This window comes from Mastomys coucha, unplaced genomic scaffold, assembly GCF_008632895.1.
Source record: "Mastomys coucha isolate ucsf_1 unplaced genomic scaffold, UCSF_Mcou_1 pScaffold20, whole genome shotgun sequence".
Classification (NCBI taxonomy): domain Eukaryota; kingdom Metazoa; phylum Chordata; class Mammalia; order Rodentia; family Muridae; genus Mastomys; species Mastomys coucha.
Window position 1 is genome coordinate 94580961 of NW_022196903.1, and position 15417 is coordinate 94596377.

At 43.5% G+C, this 15417-nt stretch overlaps 1 protein-coding gene across 3 annotated transcripts in view; it reads left to right on the top strand.

Moving 5' to 3' along the window:
* Positions 1-14534, top strand: part of Gxylt2 (glucoside xylosyltransferase 2) — a 112804-nt gene extending 98270 nt beyond the window's left edge. For all 3 annotated transcript variants that reach the window (XM_031382757.1, XM_031382758.1, XM_031382759.1), the window contains exons 6-7: positions 2082-2254; positions 8719-14534. In XM_031382757.1, coding sequence (XP_031238617.1) covers positions 2082-2254; positions 8719-8901 — 356 coding nt within the window. In that variant the 3' untranslated portion in view covers positions 8902-14534. The remainder of the gene's footprint in view (positions 1-2081; positions 2255-8718) is intronic.
* The last annotated feature ends 883 nt before the right edge of the window (positions 14535-15417 follow it).

Below are 15417 nucleotides of genomic sequence, written 5' to 3' on the forward strand. Positions count from 1 at the left end.
TGTAACAGTGTCCCCATTGCTGGACAGAATTGTTCTTTCCATATCTCACACTGTCCAAAACCCCTGCCCTCCCGTAAATCCCTGCTAAACCAGTCAGACCACCCATTCTCTGGTTTCTACATCCTGCAAACACAAGAGCAGAATCCATGGCTGGCTTACTGAGGCAGCAGGGCTGAACAGTGTTAATTAGTCCCCACCCCAGAAGCTGGGACCTGCCCCACTTCTGGCTCCAATTCAGCCTCACCTCAGATTTTATCAGGTACTTAGTCGTCTGCAACCAACACAGATTTCTGCCTTGATTCTTTCAGACCAAAGCAACTTAACAGCTTGTCCTCTATCACCCCTCCCCCATTGAAGAGATCATCTCCAGCAAAACCCAGACAACTTATCTTCTAAAACACATTCTGATTTCCAAAATTTTAACATGATCAGACCATCTTCTTCCTGGAGTATTCTCCCAAGCCTTTGTTTCTGTCAAAACTGCATCCTGACTGAAGCCTGTAGTTAAAGGAAACTGTCAAAACCGGACACCACCACTCTCCGGCAAGTGACACAGAGGACAGATCCTTCCCATGACTACATGTATATTTTAGATTTCTCACTACAGAAAATTCTGTCAAAATGCAAATCGAATTTCTTCCTGAGTTTCGTTTTGTATTTGAGGTTTGGCAGCTGCATTCCTTAGCAGGTGTTTAGGAGACGTGCGAGACCCCGACTTTACAAGCAACCGTTCTTTTAAGTTTGTGTTTTTCCCAACTTGTTGTTTTCAATACTGGGGGGTGGGGGGTCTAAAGGTTCCATTCGATTCTCAAAGAGATCTGTGGCTCGTGAGATGGGAAAGAATGGTCCTGCATATCCAGGAATCGTTGTCATTAACACTGATCACAGGTGCACTGTGTGCTGCTATCCACTGGTGGTATGCCTTAAAATAAAATGTTCCCTCTAGATGCATGTATTTGGACAGTTTTAGAAGGATATGGTACCATCAGGAGGTGGAGCCTCACTGAAAATGTTGTATTTGGGTCGTTTTGAATCCGAAGGGAACTCTTGAATCTCAACTCCTCTTTTGTGAGCCTCCACTTGACAAAACCTTTTCAAAGAAATGATTCATTGCTGACACTCTTGGGCAGTCCTGTGTGCGTGCGTGGCACACGTTTGCTGTGTATCTGATTTTTTTTTCCCCCTTGGGGTTCTAGGGATTGAACATAGGGCTTCATGAATGTTAAGCAACTTCTCACCCTCAGCCTGACATATTTTAAAAGTTTAGTAAACAAAATCAGGGTGACCCTGTTATTTCCATTTTATAAATGAGGAGACTGCGGGTGTCTAGAAGTGACACCGTTCCAGTGGCCAGTTCCAGGTTTCACTGTTCATGAGTGAGAAGTTGGGTTTCAGACCCAAGCGTGCTGGTTAGTCTTTGTCAGTTTGACACAGACTGAGCTACCTAGGGGAAAAAAAAAAACAAACCACAGTTGAGAAAATAATTCCATCATATTGGCCAGTGGGTGTATCTGTGGGACATTGATTTCTTGATTAATGATTGATGTGGGAGGGCCCCACCCACTGTGTGGGTGATGCCTCCCCTGGGCAAGTGGTCCAGCGTTGTATAAGAAAGCAAAGCAGGCAAGTCATGGAGAGCAAGCCAGTAAGCAGCATTCCTCCATGGCTTCTGCCTCAGTGCCTGCCTGCAGCTTCCTGCCTTGAGCTCCTGTCCTGAGTCTCTCTGGTGACAAACTGTTATCTGGAAGTTGGTGTGAAATAAACCCCTTCCTCTCCAAGGTGGTTTAGGGTTATGGCGTTCATCACAGCCACAGAGAAACAAACGAAGACACTAGGCTACTTGGCTGCTGTTTTAGATGCTGTTTGCCTTCTTCACCCTCACTCCTGGATGCCCCTTGGAACATTGATCTCAGAATTTAAACAAGTGTGGTTGGTATATTTGACCTGGGACTCATAGCCACACTCATAAGCATTGAAATTGTGCACTGGGTGTGGTTTATAAATAGTAAGTTCTAAGCGCTGGACACACAGGTGACAGCTGGCACTGACAGTAGCTGTATCTCTTCCTCTGTTGCCACCAGAGTGTCTCTACGTGTTCCCCTGCCAGTGGAACTACCGCCCTGACCACTGTATGTATGGAAGCAACTGCAAAGAGGCTGAGCGGGAAGGCGTGTCTGTCCTGCATGGCAACCGTGGCGTCTACCACGACGACAAGCAGCCCACTTTCCGAGCGCTCTATGAAGCAATCCGGGATGTAAGTGTGCTCTTCAAAGCGCCACTCAGCAGATGTATGCTTACCAGCATGATGCGCTTCAAGAGCTGTGCTCCATGGAGTACCTTGAATGCCAAATCCTCCCAAAGATAACTCCTCTGCCTTTTACCATCCCGTGGAGTAAGAGTTCCGAGTAAAGAGAATGCAACAAAAATAAGATTGTTTTATTTAGTTCAAACTAAGCATGTTGCCTGGTTACCAGCTCTAAGGTCTTAAGCAATCACCTTTCAGGCTGGTCAATTAGATGCTGCCACATTGAAAGCAGCAACCGGTCGGTTTCTCTTTGTTTGTTTGTGTACGTGTGTGTATGCGTTTGTGTCTGTGTATGCATGGGTGGGTGAGTGTGCATGTGGAGGTTGACACCGGGTGTTTTCCTCAATCATTACCCACCATTTTTAAATATGTGTGTGGGTGTTTTGCCTGCATGCATGCCTGTGCACCACATGTGTGCCTGATGTCCTTGGAGGACATAAGACGGCATTGAGTCTCCCGGAACTAGAACTACAGAGGATTATGAGACACCATGTGGGTGCTGGGAATTGAGCCCATGTTCTCTGGGAGAGCAGCCAGTGCCCTTAACTATTGAGCCAGTTCTCCAGCCCACTGCTTTATCTTTTGAGACGTAACCTAGAGTGTACTGGTTTGGCTAATAAACCCAAAGATCCTACTGCCTGTACCCCGCCCCCCAGTCCTGGGATTATGGGTATACTCCGACACACACAGCTTTTTACATTGGTGCTGGGGGTCAGATTCAGGTCCTTAAGTTTGTGTACACGCTCTTTGCTCACTGAGCCATATCCTTAGCTGACCAAGCCTTTATTGACTTAAATATAGAGCAAGCAAGAAGCAAAATGAGATGCCTGCCATTTTTACCACCAAAGGGGATATGGAAGGGTTGTGTGGATGCCTCCTGGATAGTAGGAATCTTCTTATAGCCAGGAGGCCTTGAGCTGTATAATATCACAAACCATGAGCCAGGAATGGGGAGGAGCTAGAACTCTGTAGCCATGTGTGTTTGGCTTCAGAGATCACGCATAGTAGGAGCCCCTTCCTCATAGTTTTGCTTTGTACGGTTTCAGTCACCATGTCCAACCATGGCCCAAAACTATTCCATGGAAAATTCCAGAGTCACATGCTTCATAAGTTGTGAACTGTGGGCTGTTCCTAGTAACATGGAATTTGATGCCATCCTGCTGCATCCTGCCAGGGATGTGAGTCACCTCTTTGTACATGTATCCACACAGGTTATGTTACCCACCATTAGTGTAATAGCCACAAGGTGTCCAAGCCTGTAGCGTTCGGTACTTACTCATCATGGTCTCAGGCATCCGCCAAGAACGTAGGAACATACCCCCATGAGTAAAGGGTGGTATTATGTGCAATGCTGCCATGGAAGGAATGGAACCTCACGTAGATTGAGCCCACTCTTTCTTCCTTGAAGAGGTGTGTGAACACAGGCTTAAGGAGTGATTCAGGGTTCTGTGTTGCCTGGTACCTTTTCCCTTGATATTGTGATTACTAGTAGGAAGCCAACGGCAGGTCTTACAAGGAGCACCCTCCTTAAGCTGTCCCTCCAAGACGCAGAGCAGGGATCAGCAGATTTTTTCCAGCATGAAGAATCCATACAAGATTTGTGTTTTGGCATTCATAAGTAAGGTCATGGGGGCACGCAGTGACCTTTCCCATTCATGCATTGCCACTGGCTGACTTGGCATCCAGCAGCAGAGGTTATTGGTCGTGACTGTGGGTTCCACAGTGCCCAGACTATTGCCTGACGCCCTTAACAAGAACTGTTTGCTGATCCCTTGATATAGACTGTATTAAAGTTTTTTTTTTATTCTTGAAGCTCTGGGAACCCAGTGCTGGCTTTCAAATAAGCACGTGCCACAGCCATGCATGCAGGTCAGAGAATAACCCTGGTTGTTGGTCTTCATGTTCTACCTGGTGTAGACAGGGTCTCTGTCCTTTACTGCTTCATGTGTCAGAATAGCTGGTCCGTGAGATTCTGAGGACTCCACCATCTCTTGTCTCCTATCCTACCAAAGGAGCACAGGAATTATAGATACATGCTACCATAGCAGGCTGTTTGTGGGTTCTGGGGTTCCAGAAATAGGTCCTCACACTTTGTGGCAAGCACTCTATCCACTACCCACCTCCTGGCCTGTAATGCATCTTTGCGACTCATCCCCCAGCCTGTCATACATCTCTCTGTATGAAGATGAGCATTTTACTAAAGAATTGCAAGGCTGTCCTCCCCACAGGGGATCACTTACCCGGCATCTAAGCACCTCTTCTCCTGCTTCCTGCTGTTTAGTTTTCAAAGGGCAAGTGATTGAATTACACAATCTGTTATGCACTCCATGACATTCTCATACTCGGTTACTCAAACATTGACTCAAGGGGGAAACCCATCCCCAGCACGGGTGGAAGTCAAGCAAGCATGCAGCTGCGTGGGCTCCGCTTTCCCTGGTGATCTGGCCCTGCTTGGGGATTGAGCAATCGTGGCTGAGTTATGACTCATCTTGCTTTGTTCACCCGGGAGATCAGAAAGACAGCCAAATGACTCTGTTTCTTAAACAGTTCTACATAATCACTCCATGAGGTTCCACAGTTTAGCCCTAAAAACCACTTTTCATTCAGTCATTTCCATCGGGACAGTCACTAGCTCCAAATCAACACGGGAGTGAACACACTCCACCTTAAAGCTGTATTCCCCTATGCCGGCCTTCTTCTACTGGGCTGTAAAACATGTTTTGTTTTGTTTTGTTTTTACCATGTGGAAAGGATCAGAGCTGGCTTTCCGCCTGAGCTCAAACCCCAATTCTATTACCCTCTGATTAGTCTTCTGATTAGTCATTAGCTGCTGTTACCTTACTGAGCCTCAGTTGATTTCATCATTGTAAAATGAAGATAATAGAGGGATGGAGAGATGGCTCAGCAGGTAAGAGTACTGGCTGCTCTTCCAGAGGACTAGGGTTCAATTCCCAGCATCCACATGGCAGCTCACAAGTGTCTGCAACTCCAGTTCCAAAGGATCCAGCACCCTCACACAGACACACATGCAGACAAAACATCAATGCACATGAAATAAAAATAATAAAATAAATTTAAAAAATAAAAATAAATGAAGATAATAAGGTCTGGATAAATGGGTCAGAGGTTAAGAGTTCTTCCATAATACCTGGGTTCTGTCCCTGGCATTTATGTCAGGGGGCTCACAGCCACTTATGATCTCCAGCTCAACAGGGTCCAACAAACTCTTCTGGGCATGCCACATGCACACACACACACACACACACACATACACACACACACACACAGAGAGAGAAAGAGAGAGAGAGAGAGAGAGACAGAGAGAGACAGAGACAGAGACAGAGACAGACAGGCAGAGCAGAGAGGAGAGAGACTTTTTTGTTGTTTTTGTTTTTTGTTTTTTCTTTTTTTGAGACAGGGTTTCTCTGTGTAGCCCTGGCTATCCCAGAATTCACTCTGTAGACCAGGCTGGTCTCAAACTCAGAAATCTGCCTGCCTCCACTTCTCAAGTGCTGGGATTAAAGGCGTGAGCCACCACTGCCGGGCTGAGAGAGAAACTTTTAAAAAAGGATTATCTTCCTAATGAGATAGTTATGAGGATTAACAAAATGACCGCTTTTACCCTTTAATCATACACTTGACGCTTGTATTTAGTATGTAGACATTGTTCTAATGGCAAACATTTCATATCTGGTTTTTTCACTAGCATGCTGTCTTTCTTTCTCATATACACACAGCCTAACCCTGCATATATGTGTTTGGATAATGGACTGGTCTAGCAGCTTCCTCATCATGACCCTCCAACGGTCATCAGACAGATACTCTTTAGTAATTCTTTCAATAATCATCTGTACCCAGTTTAGGCAGGAATAATTCCAGTTGCCCAGAATTTGGAGGCTAGCGATATAGACCAAGCCCTATAGCTAGGCGGCGGTAGTGCATGCCTTTAATCCCAGCACTTGGGAAGCAGAGGCAGGTGGATCTCCGAATTCGAGGCCAGTCTGGTCTACAGAGTAAGTTCCCAGACAGCCAAGGCACTACAAAGAAACCCTGTCTTAATAAACAAACAAAAATTTCTGTTCTAGTAGAGGATGCCAGATGATATAAAAGTTTTCTGTAACAAAGAGAGAAATATCCTATCAGAATGGAAAGGTTTAAAGTTCTAAGAGGAACAGGTGGGATGTTTCAACAGCCAGGTTGTCAGGGCAAGCCTGTGCCAGCCTGGGACTGGGTCAGATGGGGGCATTCATGGGGAAACCCAGGAAAGATCTGCCAACCAGAAGACACAATCAGGAAACTCCCCAGTGGGGAATGAAGTGGGTGTACCAGGGCCCAGGAGGATAGTCCTCGAAGGTTCCAGATCATCTGGAGCTCTAGAAGCAAGAGTTAGACTGCAGTCAGGAAGGAAAGTAACAGCTGTGATTTATGGTGGTTTGTATCAACAAATTGCAGACTTGCAAGAGGGAGGAGGCTCTGGGCTGTTTGTGAGGTTGGTAGCAGCCAGGCAACTGAGAACTGAGCTAGAGGAAGTTTGTATGGAAGTGGGAAGGTCGGAGGCCAGAGCTGTGGAGATGGGACTTCTGGTTGTCTGGCTGAGGGTTGTAGCAGAAAGCAGCTGTGTCCCCAGCCAGAGCTGGTATGTGGCTCGTTTTCAAGTTACCTCACCGCCTTGCTGATCCACACACTGAAGCAATGTTTCTGGTGCCCTTGAATGACTGGGGAACTTGTTCTAGGAAAGTAGAAACCTATCTACTCTGCTTTGGGGCTAGAGTAGGGCTTGCCCTTTGACCTTTCTGATTCTCCCTAGGGTTTTCATTGGCAAGAGTTAAACTCTGACTTGATCCACCAGCTGCCCTCTCTCTTTCTGTTTTTTTGTTTTTGTTTTTTGTTTTTGTTTTTGTTTTTGTTTTTGTTTTTTTTTGAGACAGGGTTTTTCTGTGTATCCCCGGCTGTCCTGGAACTTACTCTGTAGACCAGGTTGGCCTTGAACTCGGAAATCCACCTGCCTCTGCCTCTGCCTCTGCCTCCCAAGTGCTGGGATTAAAGGAGTGCACCACCACTGCCCGGCTGTTCTCTCTTTCAATAGGATGGTGATAATGCTTGGCACACACTAGCATCCAAGTAGTCCAAAAGGACTTTATTTGGAAAATACTACTCTTTCATATATCCCATGGGGAAGTAAAGAGACATTAAACGAGTCAAATTCTGGGTAAATTTTTAAAACTCGAAATGATCACTGACCTTTGGCCTCTTGATTACTTTACCCCCAGCCTTCCACACTTGACCCTATGTGACTGATCAAACTCAGAACTTGGGATTGCTAAGCAAGTGCTTTAATAGTGAGCCACATCCCCAGCCTGGTGCCCTAGAGTGTGTTGCTAAGACATTTGTATTTGCTCAGCTCTTGGTTTTCTGTAGCCACCATAGACATGCCCTTAAATTTCTTGGATGGCAAATTAATTAATTATTTAATTATTTAATTAATCTGGGCTGGAAGGATTGTTCCTTGGTTAAGAGCACTTGAGGGCTGGCAAGATGGCTCAGCTGGTAAGAGCTCTGACTGCTCTACTGAAGGTCCTGAGTTCGGATCCCGACAACCACGTGGTGGCTCACAACCACCCATAATAAGATCTGATGCCCTCTACTGGTGCATCTAAAGACAGCTACAGTGAATTACACTGGAGCAAGCTGGGGCTGGCAGAGGTCCTGAGTTCAATTCCCACAGCCACACACATGATAGCTCGCTGCCATCTTTACAACTACAGTGTACTCATGCACATAAAATAAATAAAAAAATAAATCTTAAAAAAAAAAAGAGCACTTGCTGCTTTTACAGAGGATCCAGGTTCAAATCCCAGCGCCCACATAGTGACTCATAATTGCCTGTAATTCTAGTTCCAAGGAATCCAGTACCCTTTTTTGACCTCTGTGGGTACTAGGCATGCAAGTAGTGTTATATACATATATACATATACATAAAATAAAATAATAAACTCAATGTTTTTATTGTAGTAGATTTCAAATAATTGTCTGCTTTAGCCTTGTGTTCTACCCCTTAGACATAGACATCGTCTTCAGACTTGAAGAGCCTTAGGAAGATAAGAAAATCATCTTTGGGGGTTGTTGGACATTACGGTATAGGCCTATTATCCCAATACACTAGGAGTGGAGGCAAGAGAATTCCAAGTTCAAGGTTAGTCTTAGTTATGGAAGACTCTACTTCAATGAAAGATAGAGAAAACAGAATTAAGGGGCCAGAGAACTACATGATTCCATGGTGCTGTACCACTGGGCCAAAGCTTAGTAAGCTTACACTGTGGTATGTGTTTTAATGACAGTGACTTGTGGTTTAAACAGCACTTGAATAACAAGCTTCTTCCTTCCTTTCTTTCTTCTCTCTTGCTATCTCTCAGTTTCCCTTTCAGGACAATCTGTTTCAATCTATGTACTACCCTCTACAGCTGAAGTTTTTGGAGACGGTGCATACCCTGTGTGGACGGATCCCCCAGGTTTTTCTCAAGCAGATTGAGAAAACGATGAGAAGAGCTTACGAGAAGCATGTCATCATCCACATGGGCCCCAACCCCATGAGCTGAGTGTCCTCTCAGCCTGGTGTCTGTGACTGAGGACATGGATCCTTCTGCCGCCTGAATATTTGTGTGTGTGAATATTTAATGGTGCTCTATGACTGTTGAGGTTCAAAGGCCTGATTATATTTTTCTAAGTTAATTATCCCTAAAAGGGAATATGTTTTTCTTTATTTTCTCCTGGTATCCTATTTATCTTTTATTTTTAAAGTTATTTTATGAATTTTACGTTGTCCCATTGAGAGAAAGCCCTCAGATATGAGCCCTTGTTGATATATGCAGCCATCATAATTATTTGGATTTCTGGAGACTCTTCCTATGCAACTTGCTCTCTCATACCCTATTAAAAAGCAATACATGTTGGGGCTGGCAAGATGGCTCAGGTGGTAAAAACATTTGCCACCAAGCCTAATGGCCTGTGTTCAAGTCCCTAGGTAGAAGAAGATGAGAATTAACTCCACCAGTTATCCTCTGACCTGCATGTGTGCTCACACTCACACCAACAAGTAAAGAAATGTAGTACTAAAAATAATAATAAAGGGCTGGAAAGATGGCTCAGCAGTTTAGAGAACTGACTGTTCTTCCAGAGGTTCTGGGTTTCATTTCCAGCACCCATGTAAATGGCTCAGATCCAGGGCATCTCAGGCTCTCTTTCTGTCTTCCACAGTCACTATGCACATAAGTAGTATGCGTAGATATACATGTGGGCAAAACCCCCCTACACATAAAATAAAATAACTTTTCAAAAAAATTTTCAAAAAATGTATATTATGAGACAAACAAACTTGAAGAGAATCTAAGTCGATGTGCTACAATCAAGATTAGATTAGACATAATCAGTCCTACCAAGCACTTGAAAACGGAGGTTACCATTTGAATGTGTTTCCTTCCAGACTCCTTAAAACTCCCCTGACTTCTGTATTTCCCACTGCAGAACAATGGAAACATACAACCTCAGTAAAGCACAGCCTGGTTGCTGAGACTTCCTGTAGGAGGACTAAACAGTCAGACGAGATAATTACAACATGCTGTGTCTGCAAAAGGCTTTCAGACCAGCTAATTGGGCAGCATTTCAAGATGAAGCATGTGTCTGAGGGTGCGTCTCAGAGGGATTGCTGAGCTCCGCAGAGGACTCAATCATGAGAAATTTCTATGCAACAAAAGCTAAAAGAAAGCCCAAGGGATCTCTTTAGCAAAGAGGTGTGAGTTTGTGTCTCTCTACAGACAAGAGCACTTGATTAGACTACTGGGCAGGGGGCAGAAATCAAAGGACAATTTCAGATGTTTGTTTGGGTTTTGTTGTTTTAATTGTATTTTTAACTACATGTCTGTGTCTTTGTGTGTGTCTGTGTCTGTGACTGTTTCTGTGTATGGGCATATGAGTGCAAGTGCCGATGGAGACCAGAAGGGGGGGCATTAAGTCTCCTTGAACTTGAGTTTCAAGTGGTGAGGCCCTTGACTTAGGCGCTGTGCACTGAACTTAGGTCCTCTGCAAGAGCAGCAAGCACCCTTAACCACGGACCCATCTCCCCATCCCCCGTGTACTGTTCTGTTTTGTATTTTAAAGACAGGGTTTCACAACCAGCCTGCCTCCACTTCCGGATAAGTCCTGGATCTACAGGTGTGTGCCCCCACACCCAGCTCCAGTTTCAGATTTAATTTGCTCAAAGTAAATATTTCGGATCATTTCATTGGCAAGAAAAAATGCCAATTCCTGCTAGCCTCAGGACTCTTTTTGACTGTGGTTAGTCAGCTCTTGGCTTAGAGGAGACCTTACGATCCTAGCCTCTAGCTACAGGAGAGAAAGCTCTTATCCTGTCCCCCAATGGGATCTGACTTCATCCCTAAAGGCTTATATGGTTGGTATCAGTGTAGGGACATTTTGCAGAATGCTTTATTTATCTCAAATGACTTTTGCATACATGATTTTTTTGTTTGTTTGTTTCCTGCAGCCTAGAGAACCAGGAGGGGCCCATATCATCTCCATGAGATTAAAAGAAAGAAAATCCTCTTCTTTTATTTAATTGCTTTTAATACAGCAAAAGGAACAACCCCAGTATAAGTAAGATAGTGTAAGATGGATCCTATTTTCCAGGGAGAAAAACATTTGAAAATAAACATCCTGAGTTCTCTTCATCCTACACAGACAGCAATCTGAAAGTGGAAAACTTAAAAAAAAATTTTTTTTCTTATTTATGAAGTGTGGGAGCCCATATATCACTAACTTATCACAGCCCCCTGTGTCAGCAGAAATGCCTCATCCTGAGATGGGACTCCTCAGCACTACAAAGGAACCCTGTAGTGGCATTTAGTGTGTGACACAGTTATTGTAGTCACAGATTAAGGTCCAGCCACCTTCTCCTCTTGCCTACCACCTGCTATCATTAGGGAAATCACCTTGTGGTGGGCTACTCTCATTTTTACTGTTGTTTTGTGTCCTCGCCAGCAGACGTGACATCTTATTTTGGTCTTTCCGGCCGCGGGCACACGGGGTGTGGGGTAACTCCCCACAGTCTGGGTTTTAGTGATGGAGCCAGAATGTACACACGAAGCATCCATTCCAGTCTCCCTTTTAGTCATCTGTTCAATAAACACATGGATGTTGTTTAGAGTTTTCAGTGGCTACCAGATCTCAGTGTCTAGCAGGTCTGTGGAGAAGCCTTCAAATGCAAAAATACAACAGTGCCTTGGTTTTAGGAAAGCAGGTCTACTTGAGACTCGAACTGTTTAACGCCAACTGCAGACACAGCACTGTTGCCACTGAAGCTCAATGATAGAGTTTGAAAACATTCTAGAAGGATCAGTCACGACCATGTGACACTTTAAAACCCAATGTGACACACACACATACACCTCACTCCCCATGTGGAATTCCATGGTGTGGCCTACAATTTTAGGTTTCAGTGGAGAAGTAGTTAAAGAAAAAATAATTCTCTTCCAACTCTTTGTACTTAAACGTGGTAATTATTGGGTTTTCTCGGCCTTTGATATTTCCTGACAAACACCTTTGAAATCTGAGAGCCACGTCTTTATTCAGTGAACTTCTAAAACCTGTCATCTGTGATAAGAAGTTACAGGCCGCCTTTCAGCTCCTTAGGCCACACTGAATTTACTCCTGCAAGAACTGAGTCTGGTGCTCTCATCTCCTCCAGCTCTGCCCTTCTTTATTTTTCCCTCCTCTCCCTTCCCTCTTAGTCACTGTCCTATTGCTGTGAAGAGACACCTTGACCAAGGCATCTTTCATAAAAGGAAGTATTTAATTGGGGGCTTGCGTACAGTTTCATCAGCTAATCCTTCATCATCATGTTGGGAAACAGACAGGCATGATGCTGAAGCTGAGAGCAGCTCATTTTCTTATTCTTCAGGCAGAGACACACCTCCCATCAATGGGGGACTAAGCATGCAAATAAATATATGAGCTTATGGGGGGTCATTCTGATTCAAACCAGGACACCTCCTCTCTGTCGTCTTCTCTATTTTCTCATTTCCTGTATTTTTTTTTTTAAAGTCTGCTTCACAGATTTGATTGTGTCGGTCTGTGAAGAGTGTCAGAGCACTGCGGAACAGCAAGCAACGATCATGCTTTTGCATGCGTTGGAAGTGAGATTTCAGTGGCAGGGTTAGTAGGAAGGCTGATGCTACTTCTTGCTGTTTCTTAAATCTGAGATATTGTGACTTTCATGGAAATCCTAGTACTTGAATATGTCCCATCTACAAAATTGACTTGACTGTCTCCTCGACTTTGACAATTGTGATTTAGCTCAATGCTCTTGGCTTCAGCTTTTGTGACATTTGGATGTCACATTCAGTGCTCTACTGTGAACCTCTGTGCTTTCGCTGTCTGAAACCAACATATATATGCTCCCAAAGGCTGGCTGGTATCTACAATCCATCTGTACTGTCCATAAGCGAAAGTCAACAAGCACAGCAAGCCATGCATAATCAAATCTCAATTTAGAGCGGTAGCTCTGGGCATGGTGGCAACTATTATCCTAGGAACATGGCTGATTTAGTGGATGACCCGGACGACCTGGTGAGTACCTGGTCTTTCTCAGGAACAGCTGGAGGAGAGGCTGGAGAGATGGCTTAGTGGTGAAAAACACTGAATGTTGTTCTTTCCAGAGGACCTAGGTTTAATTCCTAGCACCTCCTGATAGCTTACAGCCATCTGTATCTCCAGTTCTAAGGGTATCTGATGTCCTCTTGTTAGGATAATAGGCGTGTATGTGATTCATAGACATAGATGCAGACACAATGCCCATGTATGTGATTTCTAAAAAGCTAAAAACACCCAAGCACTCAGGAGACAGGCAGATGGTCTCTGTGAGTTCAAGGCCAGTCTAGTCTACAGTGTGAGTTCCAGTCCAACCAGGGCTACATAGTGAGACTCTTTCTCAAGAACAAAACCAAGTGCACATGCACATGGTTATGTCTGAAAAAAAAAAGTTATTGACTGATCATAAAACAATGATTCAGTGAGTTAAAAGTCAAACAGGACACCTGCCACATAAATGTAGAATTATAGGAAGTAATATTTGGTGTTTACTCAAAGAATAAATGCAATATGTTTGATGAACCAAAATGGGCATCATTTCATGGTCAGATTCAGAAATTCATTCTCAGTGTGAAAGTGTCATTTAACAGAGTGGCAGGCAACTGTCCTTACATTCTTGTTTCCTGCTATATTTTCATATTTTCCATTGTTGCCTTTCCCTTTCTGTCTATGATATACATTTCTGGGTAGTACAGGAACCAGGGCTTTCTTGGAACACGTGACAGACCTTGGGAGTCCCTGGGTAGGTAGAAGAGAGTTCAAACTAGATCTTAGACCCCACTCTCCTTGATTGGGATTGGTCCAGACATTTTCAAAGGCTAGCACCTGCCCACACTCATACGCACACACCATATTCCTTTTAAAAGGGACACCACCTTTTACTGTATCTGTGAGTTGAAGAATCCTGCACGGTTAAAGTCATTCATTTCACAACAGTCTTGTGTGGGCCTTTTACCTCTGACAAGCTTGCTTGAGCGAAAAGAGTTTTTGTTCTAGTTTTTTGTTCTTCACAGGTCAAAACTGGAAATATTCTCTTGAGTCCGCAGCACAGAACTCTGTGTCACCGTCTGTGTGAATACATGAGAGCCAGGCACAGGGATGGCTTCACTGGGTTGATATGTCAATGAAAAAAAAAAAACAAAAACGTGTTACTCTTCAGAGCTCCTAAGGAGTCCCTGAGCACAAGTTGGTTTTGTTTGTTTGTTTGTTTATTTGTTGTTTTGTTTGCTCAAAACATTTGGGTATTTTTGTTGTTGTATTTTATTTGCAAAAAAATACATTTAAAAAGAGAACAGTCCAAAGAGAAGGAATTATTACAGCTAGTAAAATGGAAGACAAGAACTAGGATGACCGGATCATCTCATCTTTAAATGTCTCATCTCTTGCTTATTACCTTTAAAAAAAAAAAAACTTAAAAGCTTTAAATATGTGTTCCTTGATATCGCTGTTGAATTGTGTATGTGTGTTTTTCTTCATAAGATTTTAAGCCTAAAAGTGTATCTTAAGTACATATAACTAGTAAAGAGTATTTAATACGTAGAATAGTTTATTTTTTAAAAAATCATTAAAAATTTTACCTTGATTATAATAGTGTCGTCATAAGTTATTTGTTCAGAGTAGTCTTCTCTGTTCAAGGAAGAGGGAGTGGAATGTGGAGAGCATAAAAATGAACTGTTTGTTAGCCCTTGTTGTGTTTAGCATAGACTGATGACCACAGCACATACAAAAATAACTGAACTGTTTCAAAGGTTTCGAGTTGATTAAAATATTTTTTTCCTATCATTTCTTTTTAAAATCAGCACAGGGTGTTCAGTTCATCTACTGAATTTTCTCTTCATAGTTAAGACTAAATTTTAAGTGTTTTTTAAAAGTGTTTTTTTAAAAGATTTATTTATTTTATGTATATAATGAGTACACCATTGCTCTCTTCAGACACACCAGAAGAGGGCATCAGATCCCATTATAGATGGTTGTGAGCCACCATGTGGTTGCTGGGAATTGAACTCAGGACCTCTGGAAGAGCAGTCAGTGCTCTAAACTGCTGAGCCATCTCTCCACCCCCGACTTTGAAGTTTAATTATGTGTACGTGTCTGTATATATGTGGGCATGTGCACATGAGTACATGGCCTGGGGAGGCCAGAAGAGGGCATCAGAGACCCTGAAGCTGGGTCTATAGGCTGTTGTGAGCAGCCCAATGTGTTTCCTCTGCAAGAGCAGTACCTGCTCTCAATAGGGGAGCCGTCTCTCCAACCTCTCAAAATTAAACTTAAATCCTGATTTAAATCTAGTAAGGTATAGAACGTAACCCTCTATACCTTATCAGCCCTCTGTTAAGTGAATAAGCTCTGACTCTCCTTATGTCACATTCTGAGGGATAACCAAAGAAATGTACATTTACTACCTGACATGTGATCAACACTCAGCTTACATGTAAACACTAGCTAATGCTACCACCTGGGACCTGTCTACC